Source organism: Dreissena polymorpha, chromosome 5 (genome assembly GCF_020536995.1).
Source record: "Dreissena polymorpha isolate Duluth1 chromosome 5, UMN_Dpol_1.0, whole genome shotgun sequence".
NCBI lineage: Eukaryota > Metazoa > Mollusca > Bivalvia > Myida > Dreissenidae > Dreissena > Dreissena polymorpha.
In genome coordinates this window covers 36,750,327-36,777,744 of record NC_068359.1, presented here as the reverse complement: position 1 = coordinate 36,777,744, position 27,418 = coordinate 36,750,327, and the positions used below count along the sequence as shown (strand labels likewise).

The window sequence follows — 27,418 nt, the reverse complement described above, 5'->3', positions numbered from 1 at the left end:
TTTTGAAATATTCTTTATAGGGCCGGCAGATTAGTGGGTTTTCCTAAATCTTGCCCATTACGGAGTAAATCTATTGTTTAATAAAATGAGCTAGCGTTATGTGAAACGACTATCTACACTTTAGGACTTTTTTTAACGCATTACGTATTCAAATCAATATAGCTCCCTTATTTTAGAAAGGATTTTGTTGAAATTTGGACTCAGACTACCGGTAGTTCAACACATATCAAATGCTTAATGTTAATTTAATTGAAATTAATCAACATTTAAATATCAAACATAACAAAGTAAAAAAACAACACTGAACAATAACAATTCTCAAAATCGTACATCGTAAAATAATAATGTGAAAACATTGCGCTCATTAATATTCATACGAGCCATGTCGTTTTTTTTAATTAATTTTATTTGTTCCTGTTGTAAAAAAAACCCACCGAGAATTATGAAAATGAAATTAAATTGGAAGAATTATACAGCGGTTTACTATACTTGGTGACTTTTCGAACGCAGCATTGTTCAACATTAAATATCTTAGTTATGAGTAAATATCTTGATATATAATAGTACATGTGATCATTTGACTACAGTATGTGCAAGCAAACGATAAAATGATTGATCCGTTGTGATCGGATGCTTCAGCTAGTGGGGAAGGTAGCCTGCAACATGCCGATTGCGCTGTTGCGCACCTGAAATTGTATACGAGACATAATGATTTTTAAATCATGTTTATGTTTTCCGGGTGTATCAACCCACCTAAAATGAAGAAATTGAAATAACATTAGAATCATCGCGTTTCACTTTTTTCAAGTTCAAAAAGATAAAACCACACCTACCCCACGTGCAAAATCGCCCCAATGTCACGGATGAATGATTTTATCTTAATCTTGCACTGAATATAGTCAAAAGATCACATGTGCAATTTTAAATCAAAATCTCAACTAATTACTGAGATATTCAAGTTTGAAAAGTGTTGCGTTAGAAAAGACTCCAAGAGTAGACCTTCGTGATTGTTGTTTTTTTTAAGTCTAGCACAATCTGGGATAAATATATAATAATATTTTCGATATCACATTTATTAAAAATACAGTGTGGTAAATAAATGTGCCGTGTTCTGAGAAAACTGGGCTTTACGCTTGTGCGTAAAGTGTCATCCCAGATAAGCCTGTGCAGTCAGCACAGGCTAATCAGGGACGACACTTTCCGCTTTTATTGTATTTTTAGTTTCAAGGAAGTCCCTCCTTACCAAAAATCAAGTTTAGGCGGAAAGTGTCGTCCCTGATTTGCCTGTGCGGACTGCACAGGCTAATCTGGGATGATACTTTACGCACATGCATAAAGCTCAGTTTTCTCAGAATAAGGCTCAAATAAATGTGAAATGTGGCTAATAATAACAATGTTTGACAGAGAATTGAACAGATGACCAGCTGTCATTTCCGATAGGAAAATTGTTAAATTACGTTTAGCACCGGTAATTATAGTAGTGATTTCCATATTGTTAACTTTATAAATACAAGATGATAATAAAATTATCTAATGAGAATTTTAGTAAATAAGAGATTTGTCACAGACAAGACAGCAGTCACATATCAGGAAAATGTTGGCGGAGTAAGAATTACATGATCTTCATAAATTATATTACCTTATCTGAAGTACGTATACGTTACGGCAGGATTCAGATTCACCGTAAGTTCTCAATAAATTGTGTCTGAAAAAAAAACTGAAAAAACACACCCTGAAGTCACATGCCTATTCCGCATATGACCCACTATCCACTTGCCGAGTTTCACCATCCTCGCTGAAGCGTTTTTTGAGTTCTCGTCGGATCCAGTTTTTATTTGTGTTTTTATACTTATTTATGCAAATATATCAGACGCTATTCGTTCCATAAGAAAATACAAAAATAACGTGAAATAGTCAAGCTAGCTCGCGTACTGTTTGAGTCGTCGCAGAATCCAGACTTTAACTTATACTATTTGTGTAATATAGCATCACATTTTCTGTAGAAAAATAAATACCGGAACATTTTCTTTTGTAAACATCAGGTTCACCAACCTCGCTTAATTTTGTTTAGTTTATATCTTAGGTTCCTGAGTTTTCGCACCCTTTTAAGTATTTCTGTAAGCACAGCAAATGCAGTTTTGTCGGACGAAAAAACTGATATTTTCCGCCAAATTATCATCTATTTACTTATCGAGTTTTGCCAACCTAGCGTACTCTTTGAATAGCTCATGATCTAGATCCGGACGGACAGCTGGACAGACGGACGGACCGGCGTTAACCTTAAGTTTGCACCGGTTAAACTAGCAGGGTACTATTACGAAACTGGGCTTATATCGACTACCACACAAAAAACACTCGTTACTAATGTACGCAAATGCTTCAGATGGGACCTGCACTGATACGGGGAAAAGTTACCTCAACGTCTCTGAGTTTGTTTTGGGGCCACTAACGCTCAATCGGTCATTGTCGGCTCGGGTTCTAATTAAATGTAGCTCGGGTACTCTTATGTTTACTTACATGTACCCCGTGTATAGAAAATATACTATAACGTACCCGGGAATTCTAACGGTTAATAGGTCGTTGTCGGCTTTTTTTTCTTCAAATGTATTATGTTCATTTTTATGTCAATATTCTGTAAAATGCCATCTATATTATCAAAACTCATACACAATTTAAAGCATGTTGAGGAAGGTTTTGTTGAAAAAGAATTTTGTTTCATATTCCGTAGCGCGTTTTACGACATCGGATTTTGGGCGGGAATAAAACTCGGGTACATTCTAAATTTGCAATGTACGTGACAGAGATTTGACTGGAACCAGCATAGCTGGATCAAATCCCTGCCTTTATAACTAATCACGTGTTGATAGCATAGCCACGCGGTACAATACTTGTACAATTTTGTTACTTTTTTGGCGAAGCTGTATACGCCAGCTTTTCACCTTACCTGACCTTTGTAACTGTCCAATAAAATTCAAATAAAACTTCCCGCGGCTAGTTCAGAATGAATAGACTTCATTGATCCCATAGGCTGATTTGAGCATTCCACCAGAACATTGGAAACATGTCCGCGTCTTTGTAACACTGTTTTACTGCGTGTTCAGCATGAAACATTTTTATCTCTAATGAAAAGGCTTAATAGATGGCACAGTTTTACACTCAATCTCGACATCAATACAGTTTGTGCGTGCACCTTTTATTTTCAGAGGCAACAGCGTTTATACTTAAAGGCTATGTTCCCATATTTAGTACTGACTTCCATATTCCTGTGAACATGTTAACATGTAAAAGTATAAAGAGCAGTGAAAGCGTGGCCTCACTTTAGTTCGCGGCCAGTGAAATAAACGTTATATAATATAGACGCTATCCGTGAACTAGGTGAACTGGAATTTTCTTTAGACCAGAAAGATGTTAAATGAAGACATTCAGCGATATTATTATTGTATGTCAATAATATATTCGTAATGTGTTTTCAACAATACCACGCTAAATATATATTTTTTTATTAATTTAACAAGAATTATTCAACTATTGATCTATTGACTAATGTATTAAGCATGAGCGCGATGATTCTCGATGCTGTTAATAATCGAATCAAATAGCAATGCCCGACAAACCATTAAAACAGGTTTGTTCGAAGAACGCGCTTATAAATATTTAAAATATGTACGGATACTGAGCGTGTGGCCGGTTGACTCATATGTTTAAATCTCCCCTCCATTATTCTTTTGGTTTTCTGTTTTGTATCTATAGGTTTATGAACAGCAATACGTAATAATGTAAAGTAAGCCTCGAAAACTCCGCGTAATATCCCGTACTGCCTGTGATGCAGCTAAGAACTGCACAGAAAAAAGATATTCGCTATCATTGATCTCATTTATTAAATTCTTTACCTTTCACAAGCTCCAACCACAATCAACGCCGTATAACTTTTTTTAAAGATATTTCTTGTTAAATTTATGGTAATTTATTTTTTATTATGAACCTAAACTTATACACTATTTTAATATATAAAAGGAAATGATACTCCTTTTCATAATAAAATACTAAAAAAATCCTACCAAATCAGGTAGCATTTTCTTGTGATTGCAGAGATTGTGTGTGAGAGCATGGAACAACAACTCTACGTGGAGATTGTTACTTCGTGTAAACCGTTTGGTTTAGCCCGGTTTGTACTAGACCGTTTATTGAAATAATTCGCGATCGATGCTTATATCATTAATGATAAAGTATCTTTTCTACAAATTAAGGCTATATATGTTAAAAACATACAGTATGAACGATGAATAATGTAAGCAAACAATTTGTTCAGATTTAATTAATAGTGCAACTCAATGTTAAACAATTATATATTTTTAGTTAATTTAAGCCTAAGCGGCTTTCTTTGTTAAATGAACGAAACTAGCATAACCTTTTTTTAATAATTAAATTATTATGTCAGGTAAAGAGTTTTCGACACTTCTTGTTCATGATAGTTGTCTGATTGACTAAATTTATTTTTGGTCTAAAAAGCGGAAGGAATCGAGGTAAAAACATGGTTCCAATCGTACCATAATTAAGCTGTTTTGATGGCTCATTTTCATGATTTTCCTGAATTTTTAAAATGCTCACGTTGAATCAATTTCAAATTAATATAATTAAACCTGGCTATGAGATAGCTTAACAATTAATGTATTTAATTGTCTGTTTAAACATTTGACATATAAGTCGAACTATGTTAAACCATTTATTGTTTCTTATATACAGACGTACATCTATTTGGAAATATCAAATGTCCCAGCAGTTGTCCTAATTTCAGTTTCTTCAAAAATGTGAGATAATATAGTTATTCTATTCATAGTGTTTATCTGTATTATCATGGTAGGTAACCCTTAAACACACTTATCATATAAAATGCAATTAAACTAACACTTCCATCCAGTAAATTCAGTCTGCAAAACTAACTTTTTTGTCTTCATAGCCAATGTGGCTATGAAACTTTGAAAATGTCATAGCCAGAGGGAATTTTTCATAGCCAGACAAAAATGAATTCATTACAGTGACATTATCATGAAAGGACGATTCAACAACAGTCGTTATTTAAAGTTCCATATAGATTGCAATTGGGGGGTTAAGATTAAAGGCTTATTATATAAAGCAGTGACCGAATAAACTAGTTAATCTCCGGCAGTAGATCACGCGAAACAGACAATAATTAAATAAATAATAGTATAGTAAACTGTTTTTACACTCTAATGGCTTTGCAATAACTATTAATTAAAACCCTGATCTCGTAGTCAACTTGTATTGTGATATGAATGATCAGTCCTTCATTTTAAACTACCCCGCCCACATGGCATATTCGAGAAAATGAAAAAAGTACAAGCGCGTCTTTATCCTTAGCCGCCTACGAATAGGACTAAAAGTGCAACATACTTGCTGCTCATATTTCCTGCGTTTCGCTACAGTCTCATCCGTTGGTGGTGGCAACTTCTTTTTTCCAGGGACAGAACTAGATGTCGGCGCTTTAAGCTTAAACATTTTTGACCTTAGCAGACGAAAAAAGTGTAATTCTCGGCAGCAAGTATTTACCAGTACAAATTCAAAGCCGGTGCTCACGGGTATCGATCTTAATCATATGAATAATAAACACTGTTACGGTTATTTCGTAATTTCAAGGCTATTAATAACATACATTCAACCGTTTTACTTAATTTATAAAAAAAACGCACTATTATTTCATTTATCGGCGTAGAATGGAATTTCAGTTTACCAAAAGTATTACGACATTTTAAATATGCGAGCCGGACTTTACACTCTCTATAACATCTAAGGGAGATCACTAACGATAGAAAACTAAGGGAAGTAACCAAAGCGGTGTCACTGTAAGAATTTACACCTGAAATGCGTAAATTGATTATTTATTGGTTTATTTTCTCTGATTTTTTTTTCATCGCAATTCAGGCGATCTATATTCATTTTTTACATCGCCAGAGCTGAGATTTCATCGCATTGGCGATCAGGCGATGGGTTAATTTTGCAGACTGGTAAATTGCACAGTTTTAGCATTTTCATGTAAGTGACAAGGGCAATTTTGTTTTAAAGTTTATTATTTATTATGTTATTATTTATATAATGTGAATAATCATGTCTTGAAAACTTGCTTTGTCAGTTTCCTCATGGTAAATTGCTTGTTATTCAATACAATATCTTTGAACCTAAAAACAAAACTGAAATAAAAATTATTTGAATGTTACCTACTTAAAATATATGTATGTTATAACAAAACACACTTGTTGTTGTTTTCTTCCTTAAATGCAGAAGACAAACTAAGAACAGTTATTTGGCCCCATTCCCAATGATATAAAGTATGCATTTTTCTCAAAATAACTGCCAAATTTTCATATTGAATGTTCCTATAAAAAATAATTAAAATAAAAGTATTTTTTTGTGAAAGTAAAATGTATTTTGTAATAGACACAATCAGAAAATCTCACAAGTCTCTGATTTTATTGATCTGTTCATGCAGCTTTCATTAAACATTGATAAATTTAATATTAAATAAAGCCACCCATAATCAGGTATGGTCACATAGGAAGTCAGAAAACTAAAGGTATTTGAAATGTACTGTCTGAAAATTATGAGTCATCATTTATTGATGAAAAACCTGTACATCCGAAAATTTTGAGTCATGAAGAAACATGATTATTTTGGCCAAAATGGGTTGTCCAATGGGCACTTTAGCCTAGGCGGTGTCATATTATCCCAGTGGCATATTATTTCTAATATACATGTGTTATATAGGTACATTATTATATTGCATATACAAATTATTTAATGTATTTTAATACAAAAATACAAAACTTTGTTTCTCCTATTAGTTTCTAAGTAAGAAATGAGTTGAAATTTAGTAAACATGATTTTTCCCAGTCATTTAACTTATTTAATTCTCAAATATATAGGATCTGCGGACATTTAAGTTAATCAATTTGGTATAAAAAGTATAATTAGTTCAAATGATATTACTTTGTAAAATTCATCAAAAACTTCACAGAAAAAACTCGCACTTCACCCTTGCTTAAAAGTTAATTCTCAATGACTCATTTCAGGATGGAGACGTCAGAGCCCCCAATTGTGGCACCTTCTTTTGGAGAAGAACAAGGCAACGAATTTGAGGGGATGGAGGAAGATTTCAATGATGAGGAGAACTTTGACGATTTCTCTATGGAGGGTGAATATGGGTCACAGCCAGAACCCAGTGTGAATATTCCTCAACAGAGCGGAAGTAGGGTTGGTAGTTCAGGAAATGTTTTTCAGGACACTCATCAAAATGTGCCAAGGACAAATATGCCATCTTCCTCATGGGATCAGTTCAAATTTGGGTCAGACAATGCACCATTTAAGACAGCGCAGAGTGGAAAGGTTTACAATGAAGTGAGTTCTCACAGGGGTGGTGGGGAACGCGATTTTCAAGGTGAATTTGATGAATTCAGTGACTATGGCGCTGATGATTATCAGAATTATGATGACGGTTATGATGATAATATGGTAAACAGCGATTATGTTAGTCCCGAAAAACAAGATTTGAATTCCATGCTACCACCACAGCAGCCATTTAATTTACATCATGCTAAAAAACAGGTAAACTTTGGTAATGGTAATACAGACAGGGCATCAAGTAACCCTTCTTTTGTTAACAATCAGAGAAGTGCTGGTTATCAACAAGATTATATAGCTGGATTAAGTAGTGGGAACATTCAAGGTATTGAAAGTCAAAATTTTGCAGAAATAACTGGTGAACTAGACAGTGTGTTAACTGAGTCTGAACAAGAGTTAGGGATTAAAGTTAAAGTTGAAAAAGACTCAGGCAGTGAAGAAAATAGTGATAACGATGATGATGATGATGAAGATGAGGATTATGATAATGAGGGTGATGAAGAATATGAAGAAGATAAAGAGGACAGTCAAGACAGTGAAGGGGAATACAGTGAAGAAGTCAGTGATGATGAGGACATAAATGAGGCTCTGAATTCTCTAGGGGACCTTGATGCAGGTAAATTATTAGCTGTATAAAATTGCCATGAATCATTGTCTGAATTATAATAATGTTAATCATAGGTGCATTCTGCATATCAGCCATATTTGGATTAAAAAAAAATCATTCCTCCCCCTCCGCTCGAACTTGTAGATTTTAAGTATTGTATGTATCATAAGTCTCATTACCTGAAAGGTCAAAGTCACACCTATATGTTACACGTCAAATTCAAAGTTGAGTTTATAGACAAAGTAAAATGCAGTGGCATCCACGCTATATGGACATGTCTTTTTGTTTTCTTTTCTCTCAGGAATGTGGCTAATTTTTGTTTCTTACATGTATTTCATTTCCAGTTGAGCTTGGCTTGGAAGAGCCGTCGGCCTCTACAGAGCAAGGTGAAGGGCATGCAGGTTCATCAGAACTACCAACGGGGGACGCCTCGCAGGAAGGTAGGAGAGTTACAAGAAATAAGACATTATGGGTACTCAGTTCAGAGCCTTTAGTGCTTGTCCCATGACTTTTCAAATGGCCAAAAGTAGAAAAAAGCAAATATAGCTAAAATGAATTTGTGTTTCTACGATTTTGTCTGTAAAAAAAACCACTAATAATTACTTTAACAAAAGGACTTTTGGCAAGTTTTGCAAACAAGTATTTTTAGTCAGGGCAGTGCTGAAATAAATATTAAATTTCAAAACAAGGTCACAAGTATAAATGTATAGATTAGTTACATTTAAGTCAGCTAATGATTAATGCAGTATTTAATTATACCCCCACAAACGAAGTTTAGGGGGGTATATAGGAGTGAGCTTGTCTGTCTGTCTGTGGGTTTGTCGGTCCGTAGTAAGTGTCCGCTCTCTAATTATCCCCACGCTTTTTGAAAAAAAGGTGGGGATATTGTGGTGATCTCCGCCGTCCGTCCGTCCGTCTGTCCGTCCGTCCTGGCCACTATCTCCTCCTACACTAAAAGCACTAGAACCTTGAAATTTACACACATGGTAGCTATGAGCATATGTGCGACCCTGCACTATTTGGAATTTTGATCTGACCCCTGGGTCAAAAGTTATAGGGGTTGGGGTGGGGCCGCGTCAGAAATTATCACTCATTTTTTTAGGTTATTTTACATTTACTTCTTTATTTCTACACCGATTCACTTCAAATTGATACTGGACCTCACCTATGACAATACGGTCAATCTCAACCATGCATGGCCCCATTCCCAACCCTGGGGCGCCCCGCCCACATAGGCCACACCCACCAAAAATTTCCATTTACTATAATTTTTTCATTTCTACACGGATTCACTTCAAATTGATACTGAACTTTTGTTATGACATTAGGGTCAATCTCAACTATGCATGGCCCCAATCCCAACCCTGGGGCGCCCGCCCACATAGGCCACACCCACCCAAAATTGCCTTTTACTATAATTTCTTCATTTCTACACCGATTCACTTCAAATTGATACTGAACCTCTCTTATGACAATACGGTCAATCTCAACTATGCATGGCACAATTACCAACCCTGGGGCGCCCTGCCCACATATGTCACACCCACCCAAAATTGCCTTTACTATAATTTCTTCATTTCTACACCGATTCACTTCAAATTGATATTGAACTTCTCTTATGAAAATACAGTCAATCTCAACTATGCATGGCCCCATTACCAACCCTGGGGCGCCCCGCCCACATAGACCACACCCACCCAAAATTGCCTTTTACTATAATTTCTTCATTTCTACACCGATTCACTTCAAATTGATACTGAACCTCTCTTATGACAATACGGTCAATCTCAACTATGCATGGCACAATTACCAACCCTGGGGCGCCCTGCCCACATATGTCACACCCACCCAAAATTGCCTTTTACTATAACTTCTTCATTTCTACACCAATTCACTTCTAATTGATGATTAACTTCTCTTATGACAATACGGTCAATCTCAGCTATGCATGGCCCCATTACCAACCCTGGGGCACACCTAGGTCAAACATTCGGCGTGGGGATACGCGTCGGCCTCTGCCGCGCCATTTCTAGTTTTAGGTTATTTTACATTTACTTCTTTATTTCTACACCGATTCACTTCAAATTGATACTGGACCTCTCTTATGACAATACGGTCAATCTCAACCATGCATGGCCCCATTCCCAACCCTGGGGCGCCCCGCCCACATAGGCCACACCCACCAAAATTTTCCATTTACTATAATTTTTTCATTTCTACACAGATTCACTTCAAATTGATACTGAACTTTTGTTATGACATTAGGGTCAATCTCAACTATGCATGGTCCCAATCCCAACCCTGGGGCGCCCGCCCACATAGGCCACACCCACCAAAAAATTCCATTTACTATATTTTTTTCATTTCTACACGGATTCACTTCAAATTGATACTGAACTTCACTTATGACATTAGGGTCAATCTCAACTATGCATGGCCCCATAACCAACCCTGGGGCCCCGCCCACATAGACCACACCCACCCAAAATTGCCTTTACTATAATTTCTTCATTTCTACACCGATTCACTTCAAATTGATATTGAACTTCTCTTATGACAATACAGTCAATCTCAACTATGCATGGCCCCATAACCAACCCTGGGGCCCCGCCCACATAGACCACACCCACCCAAAATTGCCTTTTAGTATAATTTCTTCATTTCTACACCGATTCACTTCAAATTGATACTGAACCTCTCTTATGACAATACGGTCAATCTCAACTATGCATGGCCCCATTACCAACCCTGGGGCCCCGCCCACATAGACCACACCTGCCCAAAATTGCCTTTTACTATAATTTCTTCATTTCTACACCGATTCACTTCAAATTGATACTGAACTTCTCTTATGACAATACGGTCAATCTCAACTATGCATGGCACAGTTACCAACCCTGGGGCGCCCTGCCCACATATGTCACACCCACCCAAAATTGCCTTTTACTATAACTTCTTCATTTCTACACCAATTCACTTCTAATTGATGATGAACTTCTCTTATGACAATACGGTCAATCTCAGCTATGCATGGCCCCATTACCAACCCTGGGGCACACCTAGGTCAAACATTCGGCGTGGGGATACGCGTCGGCCTCTGCCGCGCCATTTCTAGTTCAAATTGTTTTCATCCGATCTTCACCAAACTTGGTCAGATGTTGTATCTTGATGATGTCTAGGTCAAGTTCGAATATGGGTCATGTCAGGTCAAAAACTAGGTCACAGAGTCACTTAGTTTGTTTTAAACATTGAGCATGGTGTCTGCTCTCTAATTCAAGTTGTTTTCATCCCATCTTCACCAAACTTGGTCGGAAGTTGTATCTAGATTATGTCTAGGTCAACTTCGAATATGGGTCATGCCGGGTCAAAAACTAGGTCACGGGGTCGCTTAGTGCGTTTTAATCATTCAGCATTTTGTCCGCTGTTTTTTGTGAAGACAACATGCAAAATAATATGTGTCAATGCGGCATGCAGGGGTATTCGTCACGTATGTAACAAAGCTCTAGTTGCCATTGTAACAATAAAAATTAACTTGAAAGTGAGGATGATTCTTTATAGCAAATTTCTGAGTTGATAAATTATGTCCATAGATCTGGAGAACAAGTGTGTTGTAAATTCAATCGTCTGATATGATTACAAAGTAACGGGTTAATCATATAATATTCTGTTGAAAGGTATACTTCAAATGTTTTCAAAGGTGATGCAGACAAACCAAAGAAGAAGAGAAAGCGAAAGAAAAAAGGCGAGGGAGAGGCAACTGATGGTGAGGGAAAGCAGAAAAGAAAACGGAAGAAAAAGGGAGAAAAAGCGAAGGACGGAGAAAAGAAGAAAGCAGACAGCAACGCTAGGAAAAACATCAGGTTTGTAGTGTTTCAATTTGGATCGACCCTTTGGCGTTTAGCCAATAAAATTTGAAATGACCAAAAAAAATTTATTCAGTGTGCTTATTCAATTGGTCGACAAATAAACTGTTTGTCAGACAATTTGACAGGTACATTTCTGTAGCAATAAGTCAAGTCTTTTGGACGATCAAATCTAAAGAGAACTTTGTTTTTTGTCTTCACATTTTAGGGTCCAAATTACACATACAGACTCTTATGCAACATGTGCATGCTTCCAAAGCATACAGAAGCTTGGGAATTAATGTTCGTAATACTTTGCCTTTTATCGATGAACATTCATTAATGTCACGTGATTGTCCACTTAAGCGATAGTTTTTATTCATTTGGGATTTGGAAGCTAAATTTTACAGGCATTTATGTTGTATCGATCTTTTCTCGGTTGATGTTTTCTAGTGAAAGATGAATTTTTAGTTTTTAGTGAATTACAACAGAGTTCTGTATTTATGTATCAATCAAAGAAATTCTGAAAACTGTTTGCGGTAGACATCTTTTTTCCGGTACATGTTACATTCAATCTTAATTGAAATTCACTCATTGATTGGGTGAAAGTATTAAATTTGAACAGTGCTCGATGCTTTCACAACGCATCACATGATCATGCATGGTGAATTGAAATTTCTTCATCACACTATTGCTTTGTATACAACTTGCATAAAATCGCGGACATTTGTGTTGATGAATTTCTTAAACACATTTATCGTTAATATTGACCATATTTTAGTTTTTTAAATAGAAATCATAATTAAACTTGATTATTGGGTAAAAGGTAGAGTTGGAACATGTATTTATTCAGTGATAAACACTTCTTGTATGGTTATATTTATCCATGTATGTATTAGATAATTTGTGTTGGAGTTTTGAATAGAAAATTAATTTCACTGTTAATTGCATCCTCGCAATCCTCTCTTTACATTGTGGCACTTTATAATGAAATTTCATAGTAAACAATATCCTTATTGAAGTTGGCCAGTCTTGCCATCACATGTCCAGTAAACACGGCAGGCTGTGAATGGGGATTTTTGGTTCAAAATCAAACTCAAACAGTCTTGAGAAACAGGCTTTATTAACCCAGGCACTCAGGGCATGATAATCAGGATAAGGATTAATGGCAAGCCTAGAAAGGACATCCCCTATGAAGAGGCCTTAAAGGCATGGACAAGAGCTGTGCCTAGGAAATTGTTTTAACCATGAATAATTGATCTCTCCTAATTCTAACGTTAAGTTTAATTTGAAAAAAAATGTTATTGAATTTAGTTTTGACTTGTTTTCTACTTATTTTACAATAACAAAATTGTCTGAAAGTTGTTTCATGATTAACCCTTTCAGTGCGGGAACCGAATTTTGAAGGCCTTTGCAAACAGTTTGGATCCAGATGAGATGCCACAGAACGTGGCGTCTCATCAGGATCCAAACTGTTTGCTTTTCTGATAATATTCTTTGAAAAAAATCGAAGAAAATGCTAATTTTAGAAATACAGCAGACGACATTTTAGCAGACGACAAATTTCCCAGCATGCAAAGGGTTAAGGACAAATGTAATGAAAAAATGGACCATTTAGGACACCTGTCTTGAGGAAAGTGGGACCAAGGGCCAATCTGAAACACTGGGTTTGAATCAACTGCATTCAGAGCTTCTGATATGGTTTTAGTCTTTAGTTTTTTTCTCCCCTGGTATTATTGTTAAGGGTATTGTACTCCTTTGTTTAGCCATAAAGGGTATATCTCAAGATAAACTGAAATATTTAATTCATGTCCATTATGCTTAAAATTGTTTAAAGAAATGCTTTTTTTCACGATTCCACAAAGCTCATAGCCTTGGAATGGTCTCTGCAAGGCATTAAGGGTTTAAACCAGTTTTTAGCAAATGGCTACAAATAAGCAACATTGGCTAAAATAAATTCCATTTGTCTACTTTCTTTGCTTTAAATAAATCTACATATAATTAACCTCTGAAAAGTATTAAGGGTTTAAACCACTTTATTGGTATCAAAACCTCATACAAAAAGCACAATTGTTCTTGATAACCGACAGGAAAATTCTCTCAGAGAACAAATTGGAGCAGGAGACTCTGGATGCCCAGAATGCTGAGTTGGAGAGGCAGCGTCGACTGCAGGAGCTGAAGAAACAGCAGCTGGCCACGCTTACCTCCCTTGAGGAGAAACTTGCCTCCCTTGAGGACAAACCAAAGAAGGAGAAGGACAGCCAGCTCAAGTCTCTGCTGCAGTGTAAGTAGTGGGAACACTTTTAAGTGAGCAAAATAGAGCAGGATGCTGTTACCTCTGAACATCCTAGAAATTTAATTAATGAAAACAGAAATTTAGATGTAAATTGTTCAAAGGCAAAGCTTGAGGCAAACACTATGCTTTCCTAGTTGTTCTACAATAAAGTCATTTTTGGACAGCTCTTAAATCATCTAGGAATGTGTTACCCGGTAAACGTATTATCTGACAATTAGCAATCCATAAGTGTTTGTATTGGCAGCTATAGTGACTTCTGCATTGAATGGAACAATGGTGCTAACATTTCATGATTTTTGTTGGGGAAATTTTAGAAATTTAAATAATTCCTCATGTATAAATTCCTCGTGTATTTTTTTTTCTTTCGTGAGAGTAATATTACATTTGCTTAATAATATTGTTTTCGTTTCAAACTGAGTACAAGATAAGTATTGATGCAAAGCATCAATGGGCGTCGGTAATTTCAGTGTAAAAGACACACAATGAAGTTACATGGAACGATTTTTTTTCTACTGTAAATATTAATATATTGGCCGATTATTTTAAACAAAATAGAAAAAGATACTGGTATAACCATTATCTATGATTTTGTGTTATAACCCCCAAATAACCATTATCTATGATGTTGTGTTATAACCCCCAAATAACCATTATCTATGATTTTGTGTTGTAACCCCCAAATATTTCATAGTTCATTTTATTTACATTGGTTTCCTTTTTTATGCTCCCCCAATTTTTTTTCGGGGGAGTATATAGTCGCCGCTTCGTCTGTCTGTCCGTCCGTGTGTCCGTCCATGCACAATTTTTGTCCAGGCTATTTCTCAGCAACTAATGACCGGAATTCAATGAAACTTTATAGGAAGCTTCACTTCCAAGAGGAGATGTGCATATTATCAGCGGGTTCTGGTCGGATGATTTTTTAACAGAGTTATGGCCCTTTGAAATTTTCCATTAACTGTACATATACATGTAGTGCAATTCTTGTCCGGGCTTTTTCTCAGCAACTAATGACCGGAATTCAATGAAACTTTATGGGAAGCTTCACTACCAAGAGGAGATGTGCATATTATCAGCGGGTTCTGGTCGCATGATTTTTCACAGAGTTATGGCCCTTTGAAATTTTATATAAAAAAATTCTTGTCCCCCAACTACTGTGCTCTCAAGATGTTTCCTTTTATCTGAATATATAGTGCAATATTGTGACAAAAAAAACTTTGGGGAGCATCAGCCGACTCCGATGGTTTCTTGTATTTGCTGGCATCCGTGTGCATGGAATGGAACAGAACTGTGTAGGTTTAAAAAAATCTGCTTCATCTTGTGAGCGTAATTTCATATTTTTTCAACTTCAAGGGGAGATAATTCAGAACTTATTTTTAGGTTGCTCATTTACGATAGGGGTTGAGTACTCATTGATATGAAAACACTGTAAAAGTTTTAACGTGTTTACAACCCCCCCCCCCCCCCCCCCCCCCACCCTCTCACACATATATTTCATGGGCATAATAAAAACAAAAAATGGTTACAATAAACAGCATATTTATTAAAACTAAAATGTCTGCATCAAAACAAACAGTTAACATAGAACAAAAAATCAAATTATTTGATTCTACTTGGGCTCGAACTTTGGGCCTCTCACATGTGAAGCTAGCATGTAACCACTACACTACAGAACCGCTTGAAAAATCACCTAACTATGATATTAATAAGCTATTAATAGTCAGTTTAAATGTAAACCCGGAAGTTTAAACGCTGGATAAAAGTATCATTCAAAATTCAGAATTGCATTTATTAATAATAATTCAGAAATGCACTTATCAATAAATAGGTAAGAATTTAGAATTTCAGTGCTCAACAAAGCATATGTATATTAAAATTTAATATATATTTTGTTACTGACATAGCATTTGTTTCTTGTTTAACAGCTGCAGAAGAGGTAGCAGAAAAGGAGACAGTGTCTTCTATGATCAAGGTGGAACCAAAAAGTGTAGAGCCGGAGATTAAACCCAAAAAAGGTTAACAATGTTGAACTATTTGAACTAACATTAATGAAAGTTGTTATTTGTCAAAAAAACCTTTTCAGACTAGATTACATTTCTGATCTTCAGCTCTTTTTATACCTTTGCATACCAAGTTCAGGAGGGGGTATATTGAAGTCTGTCTGTTGGTTTGTCGGTGGGTACAAAAGGCCTCATAAAATGTTATACATTGTTGGAGAGAAATACTTTTACATTTCTAAAACAAATATAATTCCAACTTTTAAAAAGTCATAATCATGAAGTTGAGATGTGCAAGACACATTTTCATGGCCAATCATCAACACATTCTAGTTATTTGCCCTTGAGTAGCTGGCAAAGTGGTTAGTGGGCGTAAACTAACTGTTCAACACAACTCATGTTGAAAGTTACAGTTACTGTCTACATTGAACATTTATAAAGCGATGCTGTTGGTTTTTCTTCAAATTTGGGGCCTGAAGAAGTACTTTTTTTTATAATAAATAAGTCTTAACATTGAGTTCATCTCCCATCAAGTTCTATACGTTGAATCTTAGTTAATGTAATATTGAAGTCACTTTTTTTCTCAATTTTTAAGCATTTGTTAGCAAAAAACAACAGCACTAATTTCCCAATTGCGGCCAAAACAATGCAATTTTTCCCCAATCCAAAGGGACCCAGCACAATCCTTTTAATGGTAAAAAAGCACAGTAAAGTTTTTAAGTGTTTCTAATATTTCATTGTTTTCTTTTTATTATTTTGCTGTTTGTAACCCAGGGAAAGTGTTTTGATATTCTATATACTTTTCTTATGCCTTCATGACCAGATATTAACATGGTCTTAATAGACCAATTGTTATGAAGCCCCTGTCTTGCTTGACAGGTTTTTTTCCCCACTTTTTGGGAAGATAGCCCATGGCTTTGGAATTGGGAATTTTATCGGTATTTTCATAAAATTGGGAAAATAAATTCATTAGCTTTTTTTTTCACACGAAAAGTCCACTGATTAGAGAAATACAAAATTTGATATCACTCTTTATAATCATTCAAATTAAAAGAACGAAATCATATAATAAATTGTTAGATGAAATTGAATTAAAATTGAGATAAAATACGCATATGACACTTCTTTCTAAAAAAAATTTTTTTTTTTTTGAAATTGAGAATATTTTGCCACATTTTAAGAAAAAAGTATACTTTTTTGGTTTGGGAACATAGCCGAATTTCGGCTTTAAAATCGGGCTAAAAAAACCTGCTTGACAAATGTTAATTGAGCCACATACTTGGAAAAGTGGGCTAAATGCATGTATGTAAAGTTCCATTCCAGATTAGCCTGTGCAGTCCACACAGGCTAAACGGGGACAACACTTGCTGCCTAAACTAGATTTTCAATTAGAAAAGACTTACTATATATGAAAAATTACATATGAGTGGAGTGTATTCCGTGATTATCCTGTGCTGAGAGCACAGGCTTACTTGGGACGACACTTTAGGCACATGCATTAGGCCCAGTTTTCTGAGTACGAGGCTCAATCTAGCCTCACCTTTGTGTTGACTGCTGTGTCTATATTCCATACTTTAATTCTGCATGATCAGTTATCAAAATGGTCTTAATAGACTAGTTCTTATGAAGCGTTTAGTTTAGCCTCAACTTTGTGTTGACCTCTGTATGTTTTCCTAATAGAAGGCTTGATAAAGATTAGCAGTGGGGTGGATGAGAAGCAGGACGTTGCCATGGTGAAGAGTGAGTTGGTTGAGGAGGAGGGAAAACTGGGCTAAATGCATGAGCATAAAGTGTCGGTCCAAATAAGCCTGTGCATGCCAAATAGGCTTATCAGGGACGACACTTTACACCTATACAGTGTTTTCATTAAGAAGAGACTTCCCATAAACGAATAAAAATCCATAAAAGTACACTGCACAGGCTAATCTGGGACAACACTTTATGCACATGCTTTAAGCCCAGTTTTCCCAGTAAAAGTGTCGATTAAAATTTATGTAGACTAGGCAGACGCTTCATAAGAATTAGTCTATTAAGACCGTTTTGTTATCCTGTCATGCAGACTGTATCATACAGTATAATACCAACACTCCCTAAGTAAGATGCAGCCTAATAAAAAGAAAAAATTAGCAACAATAAATGAGGCTCAACTAAGCCTCACTATTGTGTTGACCTCTGCGTGTTCTCCCGATAGAAGGCGTGATAGACATCAGCAGTGGGGAGGATGACGAAGACGTTGTCATGTTGAAAAGTGAGGGGGATGAGGAGGAGGAGGGGGAAGACATGAGCGACGATGACCTAGCGGAGGCAGAGGATGTCAACAACAGCGGCAGTCACATCAATGACCAGTACAACGTGCCTGACGAGAACGGCAAGGTGCTTGTTAACGTCGGGCATCCCACGTCCGACCCAGATATATACCTGTCACCATTAGTGGGCAAGCATATCAAACCTCATCAGGTATGCACAAAGTCAGCTATTGTAATGATTAATGATAGTGCCTTTCTACATTCCTATAGCTAATAAAAAATGATCTTCTTAGAATTGTTAATCTTGTCACTTATGAAATATTTTGTCATTTTATGTCTATCTTACAATGAAGAAATATTTCTCAATTTCAAATGTTCACCAGAAGGCTAAATTGATATAATTGTATAAAAATTATAAATTCTTACTAAAATCACAGATTGGCGGAGTAAGATTCCTATACGATAACCTGGTGGAGTGTATCAACCGCTTCAAGACCAGTTCAGGGTTCGGCTGCATTCTGGCACACAGCATGGGCCTCGGCAAGACTATACAGATGATCGGCTTCATTGACATCTTCCTGAGGCACACTGGGGCCAAGTCCGTGATGGTCATCGTGCCCATCAACACGCTAGCCAACTGGATGTCGGAGTTCAACATGTGGGTTCCTGACAAGGAGACGTGTGAGAAGTATGGCATACCCGAGACTGATTCACCTCCCAGGCCGTACCATGTCTACATGTTGAACGACAACTTCAAGAATACCCCTGCAAGGGCGAAAGTTGTTGGTACGAAGGTCTTCTTTATGTTTTTTTTTTTACGGTTCATTATGTCTTTGGTTTGAAGTCTACTTCAGTCTTTAGTTGAACTTTGTGTTTGGGATTGATAAGTTCTTTACAATGTTCAATACAGATGTTTAAAAGTGTATTACAGCGCCGGGTTGCTCTTAACAAAAACCGACAGTTATGGTAAGAGTCTGTTAACTTCTGATCCAAATTAAATCCATTTTGAAATAAATGTTAATATCAAACATTTTCAAATTTGTTAATGGGACAACATTTAAGTCTCATGTACAACTTTATCCAAACATAATTGGCTGTAAACTTAAGTGGACATAAAGTTTTGAGCAACAAGGCCCTGATATTTATTAAATTAAGTTCCTAAATACTATTGGTTAAAGTTAAAAGATAAATTTGTTGGCACTTTTCCTTGATACTTTTTCTTAGACAGTCATTGATTGTAAGTTTTCAAAAATAAAAGATCTTAAGTTTTATGCCCCCAGATCGAATGATTGGGGGTATATTATATTTGGCCTGTCTGTCAATGTGTCTGTCCCAAAACTTTAAACTTTGTCATAATTTTTGCAATATTGAAGATAGCAACTTGATATTTGGCATGCATGTGTATCTCATGGAGCTGCACATTTTGAGTGGTGCAAGGTCAAGGTCATCCTTTAAGGTCAAAGGTCACAAAAAATAAAAGCGGCGCATTAGGGGGCATTGTGTTTCTGAAAAACACATCTCTTGTCTTACCGGTAAGTATTGAATTCTCAGTAGAACAGGAAGGTCTCACATGTATGTTCTGAAATGAAATACTGTTTCATGGATTTCAATTGAAGCAGTTTCCTGCCTTTTGATGCATGCATTATGCATTTTTTTCACTTTTGACTCCTGCCACGTTTCATTTCACTGCAAATGGTACCAGATAATAAATAATAAAATTAAAAAAATACAGATTGAGTGAATAGCATAGTTTTTTACTAAAGTGTATACTGAGGAATTTTTTCAGCGAATTTAACTTTTATGCAAAAGGAAGGTAACTCTGTGCTTCAGAATTCTTACCCCTTAACAATTAATCTGACCACTGAAGTGTTAAAGCACATGGTCTTAATCTATTGAAATGCCTGCTGTTTGCAGATGCCTGGTACCAGAGTGGCGGTGTGCTGTTGCTAGGTTACGAGATGTACCGTCTGCTCTCCAGCAAGAAGGTGCACCTGCAGAAGGCTAAGGGGCGCAAGAAGCCCGGGTCAGACGTCATCGATGTGGAGGAGGAGGATAGGGATAAAAAACTGCTGCTGAGTAAGTTCACTGAGCAGGAGATCTTTGAATTTTATACCACCCACAAACAAAGTGTGTTGTAATTATACCCCCCAAAAATGAAGTTTAGGGGGATATATATGAGTGAGTCTGTCTGTCCGTATTAAGTGTCCGCTCTCTAATTCAAGTTGTTTTCATCCGATCTTCACCAAACTTGGTCAGATGTTGTATCTAGATGATGTGTAGGTCAAGTTCGAATATGGGTCATGCGGGGTCAAAAACTAGGTCACGGGGTCACTTAGTGCGTTTTAAACATTGAGCATGGTGTCCGCTTTCTTATTCAAGGTTACAATACACTAAATGATTGCTTCATGTAGGGCTGTACTCTCTAAAAAAATATCATAGTTGACAGGAAGGCATGTTTTACACTTTTACCATTATTCAGGTGTTATCTTGCGGAGATAATGGTAGGGCATGAATAGGTGTTCACTACTGAATCCCTGAAATATGATACACTTGAACACTATAGTAAACCATTGCACTAGAAAAGGTTACATTCCACTAAGAAACGGCCAAAAATAAAAGTAGCAAAAACAGTCGATTTTGATATGTGTCAAGTTCTTTCTTGCTTTGTACATGACATATCTTTTTTATTGCATAAATCGATTCCGCTTAGAATGGCCTTTAAGAAAAGGTATGGTTATGGGGGTCTCTATGTGCAAAATGTTGCATTTATTTTCGCTCAAAGTTGTCGCTTTTACATTGAATTATATAGGGAAACTATTTAGTGTATTATGTCCTAAACGCAAAACCAGACCTAGTCACAAAGGAGTTGTATTTACAGAAAATCATCATTTTTTTAGTGGGATATGACGCGTTATGGCAAATTTCACTGAATAAATGCGTTTGTTTCACGAATTTAAGGAGCAACGTAAGTTTTTAAGAAACAAATAAATTTTCAGAGGAAAATAAGGAAAAAAACGTACAAAAACTCGTCTTGAGCATCTCAAATCGCAACAATTTGTGCTGAAAGAGCTCATGAACACGTTTAAATAGTTGTTTACTTCTTTTTCTACATAGCGTGTAACAATATTTCAGTATTTTGACCGATTGTAACTTTTTAGGGTAATTGTTTTACGCCTGAACGCCCGTTATAAATCAAAGCTCCGAACGCGAAAGCCACATGGCTTATCAGGCGTTATAAAATAAAATGCATTTTCAAGCATTTCTACGTGAAAGATCGGTCTGAAAATTGTCATGCACATAGAAAATAGGTTTATAAGTATCGAGAAGTGCTTATTTTTCGCGATGTTAACAGTAAACGTTGTCTTATAGGTTACAATACACTAAATGATCGCTTCATGTAGGGCTGTACTCTCTAAAAAAATATCATAGTTGACAGGAAGGCATGTTTTACACTTTTTACCATTATTCGGGTGTTATCTTGCGGAGATAATGGTAGGGCATGAATAGGTGTTCACTACTGAATCCCTGAAATATGATACACTTGAAGACTATAGTAAACCATTGCACTAGAAAAGGTTACATTCCACTAAGAAACGGCCGAAAATAAAAGTTGCAAAAACAGTTGATTTTGATTTGTGTCAAGTTCTTTCTTGCTTTGTACGTGACATATCTTTTTTATTGCATAAATCAATTCCGCTTAGAATGGCCTTTAAGAAAAGGTATGGTTATGGGGGTCTCTATGTGCAAAATGTTGCATTTATTTTCGCTCAAAGTTGTCGCTTTTACATTGAATTATATAGGGAAACTATTTAGTGTATTAAGACCTCAAGTAGTTTTCATACGAGCTTCACCAAACTTGGTCAGAAGTTGTATCTAGATGATGGCTAGGCCAAGTTTGAACATTGGTCATGGCAGGTCAAAAACTAGGTCATGGGGTCACTTAGTGCGTTTTAAACATTGCACATGGTGTCCGCTGTTTTTTTGTGAAGACAACATGCAAAATATTCTGTGTCAAAACGGCGGTGGGGGTATTCATCACGTCTGTGACAAAGCACAAGTTAACTGTTTCTATTAGTTTGAAAAATTCTTCAATTTTAGTTTAAGGTTAAACTTCTCAAACTTCATATTCAAAAGAAGCAGAGCATATTGTTCTTTCCCGAATACATAAACATTGTCTGTCTTGCGGCCATCTTGGATGATATCTTCTACAAACTGCTTCATAAGTACTTGTAATTAAGCCAAGCTCTGTGAAAACTTGGCTTTATTGCTTGTGTGTAGAGTTTTGTTTTGCGCAGGCTATTCAGGGACAGCATTCTCTGCCTCAACTGGATTTTTGCTCAGATGAAATTTACTTTATATGAAAATTACCATGAAAGATGAAAGTGTCGTCCCTGACCTGCCTGTGCAGACTGCACAGGCTAATCTGGGACGGCACTTTACGCGTATGCATTAAGCCCTTTTTTCACAAAGCATGGCTAAATAACAAGTCCTGATGTTGTTTATAAAGATTTAAGCTCAATTGTATTTCAGACATTCATGAGGCGCTGGTGAACCCTGGTCCGGACCTGGTGGTATGTGACGAGGGGCACAGAATCAAGAACTCCCACGCTGGAATCTCCGTGTCACTCAAACAGATCAAAACAAAGTAAGCCATTTGCACGATGAAGCATTATGTTAGCGTTACCAGTAGCCAATATAGACAATGGCTACTGAAATCTCTTATTGTCTACATAGATCTCGAACAGACAATTTAAAAAATTGTAAATTGTTTTTAAACTAAGCATATTTTCACACACGTTTTGACACTTTCTGATTCAGATTTCATAGTGCTAACCTAGAAATATCTTGACTATGCAATAAATTGATCAGTGATTTTGTTATTATACTTTTTATTTTCTATATGATTATTTTTACATTTTTGTATAACTACATTTTTAACTGACTGTAAATGCAACCAAAAATGAAGTGATAATGATTTTATATCCCATGGTTGGGGTAAATGGGAGTCATTTGTGTGTCTATTGTTTTACTGGTCTGTCCACATAAAATGTTAAAATGCATGCAGCAAATTTCTTCAGCATTCCTCAAGTTATTTAATTGAAACTTAAAATATGTCATCACCATGTAATGTAGATGTGCAAGACACTTCATGCCACATGATGCAAACAGTTCTTGTGTTTGTGTTTTTAACCCTTTACCACTTAGATGCGTATTTTGACGCATTTGTAGTCTCTTAGATAGAAAGTTATATTAAATTTAAGACCTTTCTTACTAGATTCACGTTTTTAAGGCTTCATCCCCAAACCTTAGATTCCGATGAGCAGCAAACAGCATGAAACCTGAACAGACTGCGAGTTACTCTGGTTTTATGCTGTTTACACATAGCCATTTTCACTTGGCTTTTGAGTGGGAATGGGTTAAACTAACAATTCTGTTAGGGGGGGGGGGGAGGGTATTAGTTACTTTTGTGACACTCTCAAGTTAACAAAGGCATATTGTTATACTTGAATCGTGCAATTTATAACTGAGACACATACTGTGTGTATATATACTGAAAATGTTTAATTTCAATTTATGGTATGTTCTTTTTTTATCAACACAATTTCAACCAACTATACCATGCTGGTTTGGTGGCATACCTTAACTCTTTCAGTGCGGGAACCGAATTTTGAAGGCCTGTGCAAACAGTTTGGATCCAGATGAGACGCCACTGAATGTGGCGTCTCATCAGGATCCAAACTGTTTGCTATTCTGATAGTATTCTTTGAAAAAAATCAAAGAAAATGCTTATTTTTGAAATTTAGCAGACTACAATTAAGCAGACGACAAATTTCCCAGCATGCAAAGGGTTAACACTGAAGAAACTTACATTTATGAATAAAACTGTAAGCTGCCAGTATTCTTTGTCTCCCAGATTCCAACACACCACATTTTTAAGAGGTGCTTATTTATATCTTCTTATAGTTTTAACATTACTGATTTAAAAAAGATGTATTAAACTTGTGTCGCTTTATGTTTTAACCTGCCTGAGAGGGATATATGCCTATGTGCTTAAGCTGTGGTTGCATCATGCACCGAGTGTAACTGGATGACTAATAACCCAGTGGTCAGGGGGTTGATGTGAAAGCCAGCTAAAGATGTCACAGGTTATCAATTGTAATACTATAAACCTAGGGCCTTTTTTTATTTGGGGAAGGGGCATGGCCTTTTATTTTGGTTGAAAAATTATCTATCAAAGTGAGAAAGGGGGATTTTTTTCCATAAGTTAGCTTGACATTTGGGGAAAATTTCTTCATTTTAAAGAAATTCTTTGTTGGGAAGGGGACTTTCTCTTAGGGAAAGGGGCCTATATAAGGCCCTTTGTAAAGAAGAAAAAAAGCTCTGAAACCTGACCTTAAACCTTTTACCACACTGTATGCTGGTCTTTTACTCCTTTTAGGCGAAGGATAGTGTTGACTGGCTACCCTCTGCAGAACAACTTGATAGAGTACTGGTGCATGGTGGACTTCGTGCGTCCCAACTTCCTGGGTACGAAGACAGAGTTCTGTAACATGTTTGAGCGGCCCATCATGAATGGGCAGTGTGCAGACAGTACCCCGCAGGACGTGAGGTTGATGAGGTACAGGGCCCATGTGTTACACAGTCTCCTCGAGGGATTTGTGCAAAGGTAAGCAAATAATATATTTCTCCTTAACCGCTCAGAAACGCACTTTGAAGCGTTTGTAGTCCCTTAGAAAATCAAATTAAATTAAAGACCTTTCTTACTAGATACAAGTTATAAAGCTTCCATTTACAAACTTTAGATACTGATGAGCAGTAAACAGCATTAAACCTGAACAGATTGCAATTTACTGGCATGCAGTTCGCAGTTCTTGTTTTATGCTGTTTGCATATACTGTAAAATCATTAAAGTTCGTGTGGTACTAATTTTCGTGGATTTCGTGGTTCCGCCGAACCACGAATTCAAGTACCAACGATTTTTGATACATTTTAATCCGAAATCGGTCTTTTTTGAATGGCATTTCCGCCATTTTCTTATGTTGTCGGTTGTCCGAGATATTTGTTTTTTGTAATAGTAACTTCACTTCAGTAGGTCACATTACACTTTTATCTCGACTAATTAAAATATTTCAAACTTGTAAATGTAGTTGTTATTTTCCACGAATTTGTTGTAAATTTAATATGTTTGAACTAAGATGTTTATGATAACTTAGTATGATAAGAACTACGATGTTAATGATTAATCAGTATGAATAACAAGTAGTGTGTTTATATAAAATATCAATTTGTTCGCCATCCAGTGCATTAATAAAACACTAAAGTCGTGCGAAATTTTCTTTTTTATTCATCATTGTAAATATACGTTTTATTCATCATGGTTAATAAACGCAACGCGCAATTTTTGCCCTGGTTTCGTCACAGTAAGAAGCGTACTCTCCACGCTTCCGTTTACGTCCAATGACCATTTCTTCTACTGCATCGTTAGCGGCCTGTGTTAATAAAGCTTCAGTCGTAGACCGAGCCTTTGCAGGGTCGGGCAATCCTGCCATAGTAGGAGAACGTGTCGGTACTGTTCCCGTTTTCAACCATTTTGAAAGAGACATTGTTTGAACGCAAGTTAATGCGATATGTTGTTTTATTGATAAGTGTTTGGTTGATAATGCTTTTATAATCAAGCACGGTATATAAACTGTACATCAACGACTATCCTCTTTTACGGGACATTTATCACATATGTCAATTAATGCCAATTAAACTTAAAAGAGACATTACAGTTTTCACACCTGTATTTTGGGGACCTTATTACTCAATTGTACGACTTGGGGACCTATTGCGCTGTGATTTACAAATATTGTTAAAACAACATTGATGGCAATCAGCGAGTGGGGACCCACAAGTGCGCCGATTTATCGCTCTTATCGACAATTATCGGAAACACTTTCACGCTTCAGTGCACATTAACCTCAAGTCTTGCTGTCAACACAGATAAGCAGATTATGCTTCATTATTACTTAGGGCTGCAACAATATACCGGTATATCGGTATATATCGCAATACGCAATCTGCATATTGTATTGCGATATGATTTTCATCATACCGGTACGAAAATTTTACAAAAATTCATTCACATTTCGTCCAGAAAAGCCATCCGAAATAATGATAAAAAGGTAAACAAAACAAAGCAGTGTAAATTATTTTTTACGTAAAAAAAGCATTCTAAAAAGTGTATTATACGGAGTAGCGTTGTTACATGGGAGCATTCATTCGATGCTTTTGAACAGATTATCGTTGAATTAATTGCGCACAGCTGTAAATGTTTCGTTCGATTCTGATTTGAGCATTATTTGTAATCCGAATTTCGGAAACACGCTTCCAAATTTGAATGCTAACGCGACAATAAAAAATTATAGCGTCAAATAAAAAGTGCTTTATCCTTTGTCTCAATAAAAAGCGCGCGAAAATTATACAGACATGTAGAACGTCGCATGGAAAGTATGGGTGTATTTTGTGTTGTATAAAAACGGGAACATCACGTCGGCTGAATTACGCGTGTTCAGTGGGAAAAACGCCCCGGTTGGACGTTATTTCATCACATCTTTAAATAGTAACAATTGCAAAAATGTATTTGATACTTAAGAAAATTTGCAAATGTTTGTGTTTCTTATTATTCTTGAGCACATTTATAGTAAATATTTACCAGAATTTGCTTTAAAATTGGAATTTATGGGATTATTGGGTAATTGGCAAGTTATAATTTTGGTACAAGTTAGCAATATATTGCGATATATTGCAATACGGGTTTTTGAACTGACAATATATTGCAATACGGTTTTTGGCGTATTGTTGCAGCACTATTATTACTCTGGTTGTTTTATTAAAACTTTAATAAATATGACGGTAAGTTGTTTTTTATTTGAAATCCACGAAATTACGTGTCAACGAATTAGTTGTTTTTTTATATTTGAAATCCATGAAATTACGTGTCAACGAATTAGTTGTTTTTTATTAAACCACGAAAT

General features: G+C 36.2%; 1 protein-coding gene across 1 annotated transcript in view; it reads left to right on the top strand.

Annotated features, from left to right (window-relative positions):
* Positions 1–4,374: 4,374 nt before the first annotated feature.
* Positions 4,375–27,418, top strand: part of LOC127881594 (helicase ARIP4-like) — a 63,162-nt gene continuing 40,118 nt past the window's right edge. The window contains exons 1-11 of the mRNA XM_052429585.1: positions 4,375–4,523; positions 7,086–8,029; positions 8,365–8,460; positions 11,718–11,880; positions 13,953–14,146; positions 16,081–16,170; positions 18,344–18,609; positions 18,836–19,184; positions 20,313–20,474; positions 22,929–23,043; positions 24,838–25,065. Coding sequence (XP_052285545.1) covers positions 7,087–8,029; positions 8,365–8,460; positions 11,718–11,880; positions 13,953–14,146; positions 16,081–16,170; positions 18,344–18,609; positions 18,836–19,184; positions 20,313–20,474; positions 22,929–23,043; positions 24,838–25,065 — 2,606 coding nt within the window. The 5' untranslated portion in view covers positions 4,375–4,523; position 7,086. The remainder of the gene's footprint in view (positions 4,524–7,085; positions 8,030–8,364; positions 8,461–11,717; positions 11,881–13,952; positions 14,147–16,080; positions 16,171–18,343; positions 18,610–18,835; positions 19,185–20,312; positions 20,475–22,928; positions 23,044–24,837; positions 25,066–27,418) is intronic.